Below are 15200 nucleotides of genomic sequence, written 5' to 3'. Positions count from 1 at the left end.
TTGTCTTTGTTTAAACTCGCATTTTGTGTAATTTTTATATGAATGAAGCCGGAATTTTCTCAATATCACAAACATTAAAATCGCATTTTGGTCTAAAATTACAAAGTCACAATATTAAATGAACGAAATAATTTCTGAATTTCTGAATTTAAAGTTATGCTTTCTCTTTAAGACAATCTCTGACAGTTACAAGAGATTCAGAAAGACTTCAGTAACTGCAGGGAGAAGCTATTTAGTTGGTTGTTTTTTTTAACTATCAAGGAAATGTTCTGTAATGACCTAATGTATTCTCATGTTTTAATGACAATTTATAAATGAGAAGAACATAAAAATTATCCTTCACATGCTAACTGTTACTCATAAAAAAGTTCAGTAATTTATGATAGTCCTAATTAATCTGTTTAATCATTGAAGTACTATATGGTATAATTAACTTGGACATGTTCAGTATCTTGCCAATGGTGAAATGAACAATAATATTAAACATATGTTAGACATGTACATGTTTATTATCACAAAAATAAATTATATCCCGAAATAATTCACAGTAATACTGTATTGTTGGATATATACATTGGCCCTTAATATACAAACTTGCAAGGTTGAAATTATATAGAGTCATTAGAAACATTCATTTTCTTTACAATTTTCCTAAACTACCTCAAATGTGCAATCTTTAGACTAAAAAAAAACACAGCATAACTTTGACGGTCAATGTTATGAAATTTTATAAAATGAATCTAATTTGTCCTGCGAAAGAAAAACTCACATGTGTAACTTGTAAACTGAAGGACATACTTTAGTTGTAAATGGAATAAATTTTAAAGTATGAGCCAGGACAAGACAAAAAGTGAAACATTGCCTTTCCAAAGAGATATGAAAAGATTTTATCATATACATGGTATTTTATTTCTAAAAGCTGTACTATATTATTTTATCAAATGTATTTATATTGTAAATTGTATAAAAATAAAACCAGCAACGTCACTTCCATGCTGGATATCTCATCTTATTACAATTCAATATGAATAACAATTTGTTGGGTACATGTCTTTGAGACAGTAACCCATTCACCCCCTATAGGTATACAAATTATCTCAAAGCAGAAAAAGCAGTATTACAGACAAGGCATACAGTTACTGGTGTGCATCACTTTAAGGGCTGACTGGACAAGCTGAAAGCAAAGTGTTTTCAATTCTAAACAAACTTGAGTTCCAAAAAAAAAAAGAAAAGATCTTCATACAAATAGATAGGTGAAAAAATGCATCTTTGAAAAACTTAATATTAAGCCATATGATGAAACCCACATAATCCAGATTTCAAGTTTTACAGATTTGATTACTTTTAACATCATTATTATTTAATGTAATTTACATTCATGAATTAAGTATTTTGACCAATTTGCTTTCTCAGATTCTAAATAACTATTCTTTTGTACTTGGTGAACTGTTGATGTCATGATATTTATATGTAGGTTTAAGAAAATTTTTGGTTTTAAGCAGGACATATTTAAGTATTAGATGTAAGAAATCTGTAGACATGAACAATGTACTATACCAAACAAGAAGGGATTTTTGAAATAAAACAAAAAAATCTGACCATTGTGAACCAACTTTCACTGTCGTACTATCAAAGTACTTTAAAGAAAAACAATATTTTAAAGAAAGGGATTTTTATATACTTGCAAAAATCATAATCAAACATCATGCTCGTTTTATAGATATACATGTATCATCTACACTTCTATTGCCTTCTAATTCATATTACAGAAACTCTAACAAGAAATAAAACATAAAAAGCACCATTTCTGTTGCAATTGAAAATTTATACAAGCTTTATTAGATTCTCTAAAGAGACTGTGTCTCTCACCTAGGTATATATGCATCTTCAAAAAATGACACTCTCCAACTTTGTAGACTAGAATAGAATTCATGACACTGTAAATCGATAACATTGTCATTAAAGAGAAATGACTCTTTAAAGAAGTAGTGTGAAGATTTTGGTTTTGTTGCCTTATTTGTAGATCTTGTCAATTGCTATTTAAAGTTTCTATTATAGTTTTCAACATAATAGACAAAAGTGAAAAAATGGTAAAACTTGACAGGGCAATATTTCCCTTTAAGAAGAAAAGTAGTGACAGAAATGAACAATTGCTAGAGTTTCTGAACATATCTGCCCTGGCAGATTTTCTCCATTAAAGATTCAAAATAATGGATAAAACTTGCATTTTAGCAGGTCATCAGACACATTTTGAAACTAGATACCCCAATAATAATTGTGGCAAAGTTTGGTTAAATTTGACCAAACATTTTCAGAGGAGAAGATTATGTAAAAGATAATGGATGACAACATATGCAAAGTGATGAGAAAAGCTCATTTGGGCCCTTTTGGCCAGGTGAGCCAAAAATTGACAAAATTATCACAGAGACAGAGATTTCTTTAGCTTACAATTTTATATATGCATTTTGAATATTCATAATGACAGTACAATTAAATATCTATCGACTATAAGGACACGTTTTACATCCTATATTTATATATCAGGACATGTCGTATCTTTCAAAGTGTTTCTTAACACTCACTTCTTGTGCAGGTGACTGGGATATTGACACATTTCGTTTTTTATTTTTCGATTTACTTCCTTTTCTTTTCAATATAGTTTTCAAGTTTTTAAATGGATTTGACTCTGGTGTCTGAGGTGATTTCTGTGGTGGCGGAGACAAAGAATCACTTTTTTCAGGCGATATGTATTCCATAGCAGACATAGAATGAGGTCTTTCTTTTGTAAAGGAATGATCTTTATTTGTATCCCTTTGAGAAAGAATCGGCATGGAGCCAACTGAAGTCATGTGATGTCCACTACTATCAGTATAACTTTGGAATGGTACATCATTATATTTCGGACTATCTTCACCACTTCCACTTAAATCATTTTCATATAATGATTGATTATCCAGTTCAGAAATAGAATTATCTCCCTTTGATTCAATTCCTTCTGGGATTTCTGGGAAAAAGTCAGAACATTCTGGATAACCAGCAATACTTCGACATTTCTTATCACGATTCTGATTAAATTCCTTTTTGTGTAATGCAGATAAATTTTCATGACTACTGAACATACGATTTCTAAGTTTTTTCATATTAGATTCTGGTTCTGTTAAATCCAATGCACTTTTATGATGCCATAATCTGTCTTTCATACTTTCAAACCTGCCCTTTTGTGGAGTCTTAGAACTTTTGTCTTTTCCCTTATTTTCCTTCAAACTTTCACTACTACAACTATCAAATGAACCCATGACTGTGCCATTTTTTCCTTTGCGTGCATAGGCTTCTCGGACAGCTTGCACTAAACGTTCATTTGTTTGAGTCAACAAGCTAATTTTTTCTTGTTGAGATTTAATAATATCATCTTTCTGTTTCATAACTGTTTTTACATTTTTTTGTTCCTTTTTTAATTGTCCTTCGAGGAAAAGTAAATGTGCAAGCACTTCCCCTAACCGACGATCAGCTAAGATTCTTTCATTTTTTAATGTTTCCTGATTTCTTTTCAGCTGCAACTGTAATGACGAATTTAAAGAATTGCTTTTGGCCTGCTGTAAAACCAGACTGGACTGCAACTTTTGGACCATCATCTTAGCATCTTTCAATTGTTGACGTAACAAATCAGCTTCTTCCTGCAACTGAAAGTATAACAAACCACTGTTAAAACTTAGTAATATAAATTTCACTAAATTGAAAACAGTTTGTAATATAAATTTCACTAAATTTAAGAAACTTGTAAAGAAAACTTTTTTCAAATCCATGTTATACGAAAAGAGTAACAGGATTTTTTGTATTGAACAGGATATGTTTTTCTAATGTTCAAGATTTAAAAAAATAGTAGATTTGTTTTTATATATATACATGTATATATTTTCAAACATGTATATATTTATATATATAAAAAAAATCTTATGAATCTACAATTTTTTTAAACTTAAACTTAAATGAATCGAATTGTAAGCTTGAACAGTCTAAAAACTAGCAAAATACTGAACATTAGAATTCCTGCTTTATTTAGACCTACATACTCAATAAGAATAAAAAAATAAACACTTTTTGCTATTTGCATCTGTTACAAATACCCATGACACCAATACACATACCCTTCCAATAACTTCATAACTTTCCATTACCAAAGTACTTTTATACGTTTCAGCATGATGTCTATACATTTTCTTCTTTTTCAAATGTATAAAAACATCAAAAAATCCAAATAGACACATTTATATTATATATCTCCAGTGTAAGCTGTTTTTGTATCACATTAAAAGACTCAGGTTTTATAATCAGTTTTGCTTTGTTGTATAAGAACCATTTTCCACTACAAGTTTTCTTTTCACTCTTTTCAATTTGAAATCAACAATCAACTTTGTAAATACGCTACACAAATAATTAAAGGCTAAAAACCCAAACTTGAAATATACTTTCACAACAAAACTAACAAAATATCCTATGTTAAATTTAAATTAAGTTTTAATCCAAATTTGAAATAAACATGGCTGTTGATTCTATGATATGAAACAGCAACAAGTAACTTTCTTATAAGTAATATCAGAACTGTTCTGAACATCCATGTTCTATTTTTTCTATACTGAATATCTATCATCCGATTGAACATGAAGAAGAGAGTTCTTTCAACCATGTATATAAAAGTATCACAAATATACGTTTGACATTAATTTACAATAGCCGATCAGTTACATTTTCCATCGATTTTTGAACATATGTACAAATTGTTTGATTTGGGTGGCAAAAAATGTTATCTTAAGAAACAGCTGTTTGAAGTTCAATTAACAATCAATAATTATACACTATCCATTGATTTTCTGCCAGACGAAATGTTTAAAACATAATATTTATGGTCTTGACAAATTTATTCTAACTGAAGGCAACTAGTTTAATAATAAAGGTATTTATATGAATGACACATATATGTCATTAACTGTCTTTTAAACAGGGTTTTATAACTCCACAATACACAATTAAGATTATTGTTCAGGATGCAGGAAATCTTTTCTTTAAAAACTTTATCTAAGTTGTCTAATCCTATCATTTTTACAGAACGGTCATTCTTCATTGTATTGTGATCAGTAAAATAGTCAATGTCCTGCCATGCTAACATACTGCCTGTTTGGCTTCATCTTTAAGTTTGCTCCCTATTGTGTTCGGTGGTTTGACAAATGAGATTCTAAGTTTACAAAGAATGATGGATGCCAAGTGATGACAAAATGTTTATCTAGCCTCTTTTAAAAAAGGAAAGCTGCTATAGCTAAGTATAACATTTGAAGAGGGTTCTTGTACCTAGGTTATTCATATGAGAAGCTTTTCAACCCCACAAAGCAAATTTTGCCCTTTTGGATATTTGTATTATTCACTTTCTCTAGAAATTGTATCCTCAGTAACCTTTTTGTAGGATTCAACCTCTTTTTAGAATATTGTTTTTTAAATTTCACATATATTTCGTTCAATACTTTCTTTTAATGTCTGATTTTGTGATCAACAAGCATGATAAATCTCTGAGGGAGGACATTATGCTACAAAAATAACCTGCCCTTATAATCTTATAACTAGCTCTAAAACTCATGAATATCACATTTACAAAATATTGTTCTGCACAGGAACTCTGTCTGTCCTGGTACAATTTTAGACTTTAAATTATTTAGCTAATTAAGTTTCACATACACTAGATTTGCTTTACGGAACAAATAATTAATTTAAATATTAGTTAAAAAGAATTTAAATTTAGTTCCATTTCATTTAAATCAAAGTATTTTGCATGACATATAGTACAATAACTTCCAAACATTCACTATTAACCAAAACATCAAAACATATATCAATCTTGATAACATATACATTCCCTTTTAAAATCCAAAAGACAGGATAAACTATTAAACAAGCTTACCAAAAATATTGCAAAATTTAAGTCTCACCATTATTTCCGTATGAAATCAATTTAATACATTTCCTTTTAAAAACGTGAACTACTAGACCGTACAATTACAAAGCAAATAATAAAATTGTCTTTCCAATGTCATTATTAATTACTATTCAAGCAAATAAAAACATTACAAAAATGGTTGTTTTATGAATTTTTTCATGTATAAGAGAAGAAGTCTACTTGCCATATCCATGTTGCACCATGTCATTTTGGTTTAAAATGGAGTCATGCACTCTACTGTTTGTCCTTTCAGGTGTAAAAAGTAACGTAACCTTACCTAATTAGCATAAATTTGCATTACAGGTAAAAAAATAACTGTTCATCATGTCTTTTAGAGTTGACTCATAGCCCAGAAAAAGCTACTGTTCAAGACTAAGTAATCAGAGACACATCTACTTTAAACAATTGATATTTTATTTTGCATATAGTAATTAAAGTTCATGACGAAAGTTTAAACTATTCAAAAATATCGTGAGGAATAGAATATGCCATACAGAAAGTTTTTGAATGCAAAAACTCCAATCCTTTGTTGTCCCCAATGAATATTAATCAAGTGTACTTTGTTTTATCATAATCTAATTTAAAGGTCTAAAAGGCTTAAGTGAGCATTTTCAGGGCCAATGCTTTGGAAGTCATTTTAATAGAAATATAAAAATAAGATAAAGCATGATTGCTTATAAGCCAACTATCCATACAAACCAAAGGACTAAGATGATAACAATCACAGGTCACCATGCAATGACAAATACATATATATGCTATAGACTAAGATTCTTTAACAACATTAATAACATGTCAATATATATTGTCTTAAACTCTTACATAGGGACAGTCATGAATACCATATTTAAACTATTAGGTTTGCATCTTTAATTTGACAATTATCAATTACTGTTTACAACTTTCCATATATGGTGCTGTCTGCTGCTAATTTTGTTTACATAACAAATGACTAAACATTTGCCTCCTACATAAATAAACAATTTAATAAATACTTACCTTTACTATTGAAAGTTTTTTAATGAGTCACACACAAAATGTAAGAATAATTGCTGAATACTTTAATATTCAAATTATCTTTCAATTAATGCTTCTTGCTGAATTTGACAAGAGGCTGCCAACATTTAGAAAATGTTACTTTATGAATGTATAAATCCCCATAGTAATTCAAAACATTGGTTCACAATAAGGACAATGACAATTTTTTCACCAATCCTAACCACAAATACAGATATTATATTATAAAAGTGATAATAAATTCAGGTAACAACCTTGGTTTCTAGTTGATTAAAAAATGTTGACCAGTGGTCAAAATTATCACATCAGATAAAGAACAGCATTTACATGATCTAGATGTACTAAGTAGTACCCACTTACTTCTAAAATTACCTACTGGTACTTATCACACATCTTACAAACTAAGTAGAGCACAAGTTACTCCCATTTTTAATGAAATAATTACATTAGATGATACTTTATTCTGATTGGCTAACTGCACACCACGTGTTATATCGTAAGCAGTTGCATTGCTCAATACAACTTTTCATTCATGATAACACGCGGTCCAACAATAAAGTGCACAGGTGAATTAAATAAAAAAATATATAAAATTCGTGTTTTCATGATCATACCGGTAGCTAAAAATTGTAATTATAAGTATTGAATGCTTCTTTTTGTAACTTTATAGGGTTGTAAAAGCGTTGACAGTGCGCACATTTTTAGAATGAAGCGCTTCCGCGCTTCATACAAAATGTACTTCGGTCAACGCTTTTACACCCCAATAAATTTACAAAAAGAAGCATTCAATTCTTAAATAAATCCCTTTCATTCTTTTAATGTAGTTTATAATTGCTAGAACTAAAAATATACCTCAAGAGTTTTTAAGATAGCAGCACAACCAGTAGTTGTAATTAGTCTGTTCTGAATGTTAAACCTTATGCTTTATATAACTACCAGTTTATATATATCTTTTATTTTAAAATCGGGTATTTTATTTTTATTTTAAAAGTTGACACAAACTCTTTTGTTTTACCACCATTTTTTTCAGAATATATTAAGAAACTGATTTAACATGATATAATATTTAAACATAACTTTTTTTGTCTTGAGGAGAATGACACCCAGTTGCATGCGTTTCATTGGATAACTTTTGTGAACTTTATACCAAAGGACGCTACAAAGATAACCTTCAACGTAAACAAAAGAGAGTTTCAACTTCCAATAACATTAAGTTTATGTTACATCATAGATAGTATCTAAAAGTACATTTTATTCAAAGACAAGGACTAAACCAGAAACAACAATCCAATGTCAACGTAGAGGTCAAAATTTGGTATGCCACTATTTGAAAACCCATCTAATTATACTAAAGAATTATAATAAACTTGTAATACAAATAAAAAGCTGAACTCAAAATTTGTTCAGGTGCATGGTTAATCATCTTTGATTATTCTTTAGCAGGTAAATGAAAGGTAAATAGTCTGAATGACGTGATTATATCGCTGAAAACCACTTATTTCCTCTGTTATTGTCTACTGTCCTGGAGTTTTATTAAAGCTGAGTACATATATTTATTGTTATGATACTGCATTCAAAAGATAAGTTCCATAAAATAAATTGAAATAATCAAAGAATTGTATAGATGTTATTGTGTTAATAACTGTGTCTCAACTCGATCAACTTACAGTTTATTCTAACAATCAACACCACATTTCAAGTCTATATATAATTAAATATCTTAAGCATAAAGTACATATAGATCTGTATTTATTTAATTCCACCAAAAATTTAACTGGTTCAATAATTCTTACACAGTTTATAAACATAAGAAAGTTTACTAAGCATGAGAATTAAGCATGATAATTTTCAACTATTTACTGTTCATTCATTTACTTTTGTGGATATCAACTTTGCATGGATTCAGGAAAATATTCCTTAATTATTGTTTAGGACATTTTAATACTCCAACACAATATGGGAAAAGAATAGTAAATGTTTAATTGCTATTATATTTTAAAATCAATTGTAATAACCTATTTTGGTGTTCCGTTTTAAATAGCTGTGTTACCATTAATATTCTTGTCAGAATTCATTATTTTGTGTTTTGACATGTAAATTGCAAGTTTTATAGATTTTGCATGTTGCCCTGGATCTGTTTTAGTTTCTGATTCTAGACATTAAACATTGCAATGAAAGCCTTTCAGCTACAATAAAGGTTGATATAAAACTTATTCAATACATTGAAATGCTTACAACAACAAAAATATTTGCTAACAAACTGAAATAATAATTGGCTTATTTCCCTTGTTTTGCTTCTATTATCAGGAACATTTTTGAGTTGTTTCAATATTCCTAACATTATTTGACATGCATACATAGAAATATAATTGTATGATGGAACAAGTGAATAGTTTTTCTATCGACTATATTGATAGTTTAATTCCTGCTGGCGACAAGAAGTCCTCGGTCTAAATGTGGTCATCCTATCACTACTACACTGTTTACTGTTGGAAATAAAACCATGCTGAAGGGCTAACCAAAAACCAACCAGAAGTTGAGAACAAAAACTTAAAAAACATAACCAAAATGAAGAAAGGCTAAGAAAAGAAACAAAATATTTTGTTTAATTGTTTCTGTATAATTACACTGTGGGGCAATTTATAATAGTAAAATTCAAAATGGAAACAGGGAATATGTCAAAGAGACAACAACCTGACAAAAGATCGATAGCACAGCTGGAAAATCCAGCACCCATAGGCTGGCTTCAGCTGGCCCCTTAACAATAATGTATGCTAGTTCAGTTAATGGACATCATACTAAACTCTGATACATAAAAACACAAAACACTTTAAAATATTCCTTAAGATATCTTTGTGCTTGAACATAGTTTTTCAAAGGTGTGCTTGTCTAACAACAAGCATTAATAAACAAAATTTCATTTGAGAACATCCAAGATATGAAAATGTGGTGTGATTGCCATTGAATGAGACAACTCTCCAACAGAGACCAAATGAAGTAGAAGGTTAGAAACTATAGGTCAATGTAAGGTCTTTAACAATGAGCAAACCCATACCTCATAGCAAAGTTATAAAAGCCAGAGAAATGACAATTGTAACAAAATTCAAATGAGACAACTAACAAACTATAAGGTTCATGTTTGAAAAGCCAACAACATAGACTAAAACTTAACATTAACATACGGCACATAAAAAAGCATAACATGTTTGTCAGTTTTATATTTTGTGATCGAGGCATTAATAATAAAACCAATACAATATTTCATAAAAAGCACATCTGGTCCTATTTTTATTTCAATCAAATAACTTAGATAATATGTGACGGATGATTTATAATATGAATCAATAAAGTTTATAGGATTGTTAGTTGTTATGGGTCTTGTTATGTCCAACAAATATAATATATGACATTTTTACAATAATCTTAATATAAACTAGGGAACAGTTTGAGTGGACTTAAACATATGTTTCCCCTTCATCTATTGCATGTATTTCCCCTCCATAAAAAATCAATTACCAGTATGCAGTAAGGAGGTTCCGTCACAGCAAGTTATAATAGATATGGTTTAGGGGTCAGTCAGAGATAAAAAAAATGTATGCTATCAATGAACTGAGGAACAAAATCTTGGGTTAAATGGTAAGGTCTTATCAATACAATTCAAAATATATGTGCTGAAGGGGTTGGGTCTGATCATTTTTTGATTTATTTGACAATTTACAATATTTTATAATCCACAGAGACAAAAGAATTGTGAACTTACTGTACTGAAAGAATATATAAAGTAAAGGATTGAGGATATGAATCGTTTTTAAGTTTATTTAAATCTAAGATGGAGGGGACATCACAGAGGGGGAAACCTATGGGCTCTGCTGTCCTGTCATGGCATTAACCTTGAAGGTCAAATATCAAGGTCAGATGTCATTGTCATTGGTATATGGCATTGTATTTAGAAGTTACACACATGTGCCACATATCAGAAGCCTATGTGAAAGGATAATTAGGTCCTCTACATAAAAATTATTTTGACCTTGAGATGAAAATTCAAGGTCACATGATCATCATCTGACATCATGCTTTGCAACACACACATATCAGAAATAAATGTTAAGAAATCTAACAAAGATTTGCCTGGTATCAGGTTGTATGAGAATGAATACCAGCACAAAAAAGAAACACTGGTACTACATGAATTAAATAAATGTCTTACTTCACCAAAGGGGAGAAATAAATAAATCATTTGTACTAATCTGTAATCTGAGAGACGCTTTATTTTTTATTTCCATTTTTGTAATCATCTTTGTTTATATTAATGCAATTTTCTCACTATTTGTAAAAATATTCTGTTGTATTAAAACAAGAAGGAAGGCTTATTCTGCATAGATATAATTGCATAATTACTTTAACTTTACTTGTGTCACCTACAATGTAATTACAGGTAATTTGACAATTTTACCACCTATTTTTCTCCACCTTATGTTGATAAAATCAACATTTCAATCTATTAAAACATCAAAGATAACGAAATTGTGCAATAACAAAATTTGAGATTTTAAAGAAAATGAGCTTAAAGTTGCTGGTATTCCATTTCATTTTAACCAATCAAAACAGAAAAGGATGTGTGGATTTTTTTTAATGAAACCTGACACAATAAAGACAGGGAACATCTGACTGAAAATATTTTGTTCATACAAGACAGGTTTTATATGAAAATTAGAAAATGGAATCTAAAAACAAGAATTTCTACTGTTATCATTCCCCATATCATTACCCAATTATAAGTACACAATATCTTTGTAGGTTCTATTATACAGCGGCAGATCCAGAAAGGAGTGGTGGATGGGTGGGTTCTTGGGGTTGGGACTCAACTTTTCTTTGGACATTCAATTTTTTTGAATAGGGACAGATAGTTGGAACCCCCCTTTATCCTAGGTTGGGACACCACCCCTTTTTAAAAAGGCTGGATCTGCCCCGGTATTACATATCTTCAGAGCAAATGAATTGATAGTTCAAGATGCCTATTGGATATATTGTTGAACATTTTAATTTGCTTTCTGATGCTTGTAGTATTCTTCTTTACTAAGTTCCTTAACTTTTAATTTGTCACAAGAGTTAAGTCCCTTTTGTAGTACCAACTTTGAATTGAAAAAATAATTTTGTTAATTTTCACTTGAAATAAATTTCCATGATGCAACACTCATTTCCCATGATAAAGACTTTATAATAATAAATCAAGGAATACTACCAGCTGTTTTCTAGGTTTATATATATAGATATGAATTAATCTGACACGACCACCAGAGGGATACCTACATATTTATAGGCATCCTTAGGAAATGAAAAAAATAATATAAACAAAGTCAAGTGAATAGAGCAGAAAACATGTTTTAACCATCACAGTTACTTAAAAGAAAAATCTGCAATAGCTTATCAGACATTATTGAAGTACCACTTCCCAAATTTGAAGCAACATTTGTATTCTTATGACCAGATACAATACATTAGGTAGAAATGCAAAACAACAATGATAAAAAAAGCATTTTTATTCTTCCTAAAATTATGTTTTCTAAAGTTGAGATACAATGGAAAGCATAGATCAAAAGAAACTAGTAATGATTCAGCTTTATTGTACATACCTATTGTTCAAAACTTATGAGTCCTTGCAGAACTACAATGGTTAGTGTAAGGAAAATAAGTCCTTGATTTGTGTACGCCAAAATATCAACAAGATAAAATGTAGCCATGGGTCAGCCAGGCTTTACAAATGATGTCAGGACCACCAAAGCATTTATTATCACCAATTATGATGTTGGTCAGTTAGTTTATTGACAAACCAAGCGTGAAATTACAAGTGAAGGACCACAATAGCTATTGGGAGAAACTTGAGATCATTATAGCCAAAAGTTTAAATATCATGTAGATAATACCATTAACTTTACATTGCCATGTCCAAAAATGGTCAAACATCCGTGTTAAAGATATCTTAAACATCTAAAGAATGTTAAATTGGATGTAACTAACTTGACAATGATCAGTATAAACATCAGAATATCTTATAACGGTTTAAATTCAAACTTTTATGTATGAGAATGTATCTGAAATATGCAAAGCTTGCTATTCATTATCCTTCAAACTAAATGTAAATTTGTATTTTAATATAATATATATTTGTTTTAAATAAGGGAAAAAATCAGCCATTTAATACTGCTATTTTTTATTTAAATATAGAAAAATTAAGATGTCTTCTTATCTTGCCTATTTCAACTAACAAACTTGAATGTTCTTATGTGCTACAAAAATTCTATGCACACATCAGTCTGTATCAAATTCAAAAGTCATAAAATCTTGCTTTGAAAGCATTAAAGTCAACTCATAAAGTAGTTATGGTAAATTATGCTTCTCTTTTGGATAAATCAATAATTTTGCAATTCAAGTTGCATTTAAATCATTTCCTTTGAATATAATTGGTAGATTTAATACATTACATAAATGCTTCAAAAGATTTTATATCTAAAATTTCTAAAAGGACCAAAATTGTACACAAGCAGTAAATAGAGTTGTTTGAATGATTTATGTATTATCTAACATCAAAATATTTGAATACATTAGTTTATCTGAGTGAGGATCTAAACTGCGTTAAGTTTTCAAATTATTACATAATATTAAAGGTACAAAATAATATAGGACATGCATGTGATGCTACCATATAAAGTGTCATAAGATAAACCCTGAGGTAATTTAAAAATATATTTTTACACAAAACTCCCCAGGAGTGTTTTATATGTTCTTATAATACATGTAGAAAATCAACTTTTTAAAAATATGTAGATAACAATGAAACATAGAAATGTTAAGCTGATTACAACTGCCAGAGGCTTTTCAAACTGCTCCTACCCTAAGTAGCAGATTTCTTTCACTTTTGACACTTCCAAACTTGCTTTTTCTACAGTCCAAAACTCAATTCAAGTAATTTTATGCCAAAGGAGTCAGCAATTTTAGCAGAGAACAAAGATCTTCCAACAGGTCTTGCAAAAACAAAGATATCAGCATTTCAGCCATGATTGCAGCTGCTTATACGACTTTTTGACACAAAGCATAAATTTTTCATCTTGTACTACACAAGCCTAAAATATGAATGACTACCAGTAGCTTATCATCTTGAGGGGACAGGGTCACATTACATTGACTATCACTCATTTTAAAAATAACTCATATACTACTAATTTAATCTAAATGTATTATCACTGTTTTATTTTGGTATAACATGGATTATATTTGGTGGTGTTACAATTGAAAATACTGCATACTTTTCATTATGAATTGATCAATTGACAGTAATATAAAATGGTTTTATGTGTTATTACATGAAAGTGAAAGATTAAAAATAAGCATGTAGTGAATCAAGTCCTATACTCTATATAGAAAAATATTAGGCACCAAGATCAAAGGGAATAATGTGTAATTTGTCAATAAAGCCATTTATGCTGCACTTGAAAGCTTTCATTATTTGAAAATATGCAATTATTGTCATATTTTACAGAAAAATTACATTTCCGCTGTTTTAAGACTATAAATCTCAAAGAACATTTATAAAATTTTAAGATCTTTTTGCAAATACTTATAACTCTTTAAGCATAAATCAGCTGATTTTGCAATACCCATAATTAGAAATTTTTCACTTCATCCATTATTCGTAAAAATGTAAATAAAATTTTACCTTAATACTTTTGCGAGTCCTGTTGAAAATTTTTGACCAGTGAAAGAAATCTGTAGAAGGCATATTTTGTTAAAGTATGTCCACATTTACTGATCGTTGTCCACTACATATGTTAAATAATGTTTTTAACACATTATTACATGTTATGATCAGTTACATATATAATTACTTACATTACAAATCAGGGGGCAAAATTAAGGGCAAATCCAATCATGTTCAAATTTGCTATTTTTTGCCTTATTTTCTACCCTTTTACATATAACATAAATCTAAATGGATTTAAAAGAAACTACGTAAAAAAATTAAACTTTGTAAAGTTTGATTTGCTTTCAACCTTCGTCAAGCATTTATTCCCCCCTTTCAAAGGCCCTTAGCTGAATAATGCATATAAATGTTTTACAAATGGCATTGACAGGTCACACGGTCAATGATGATATAGATAATTACCAAACTTATGTTTTTCACTATGAAGTAGGTCAATACTAA

At 29.5% G+C, this 15200-nt stretch overlaps 1 protein-coding gene across 7 annotated transcripts in view; it reads right to left on the bottom strand.

The window, feature by feature from the left end:
• Window positions 1-2434: 2434 nt before the first annotated feature.
• Window positions 2435-15200, bottom strand: part of LOC139512697 (uncharacterized) — a 45248-nt gene continuing 32482 nt past the window's right edge. For all 7 annotated transcript variants that reach the window (XM_071300554.1, XM_071300556.1, XM_071300551.1 and 4 more), the window contains one exon: window positions 2435-3680. In XM_071300554.1, coding sequence (XP_071156655.1) covers window positions 2541-3680 — 1140 coding nt within the window. In that variant the 3' untranslated portion in view covers window positions 2435-2540. The remainder of the gene's footprint in view (window positions 3681-15200) is intronic.

The sequence above is a fragment of the Mytilus edulis genome, chromosome 2, assembly GCF_963676685.1.
Source record: "Mytilus edulis chromosome 2, xbMytEdul2.2, whole genome shotgun sequence".
Taxonomy (NCBI): Eukaryota; Metazoa; Mollusca; class Bivalvia; order Mytilida; family Mytilidae; genus Mytilus; species Mytilus edulis.
Note: the sequence above shows the minus strand (reverse complement) of the source record. Positions and strands in the feature narration are given on the sequence as shown.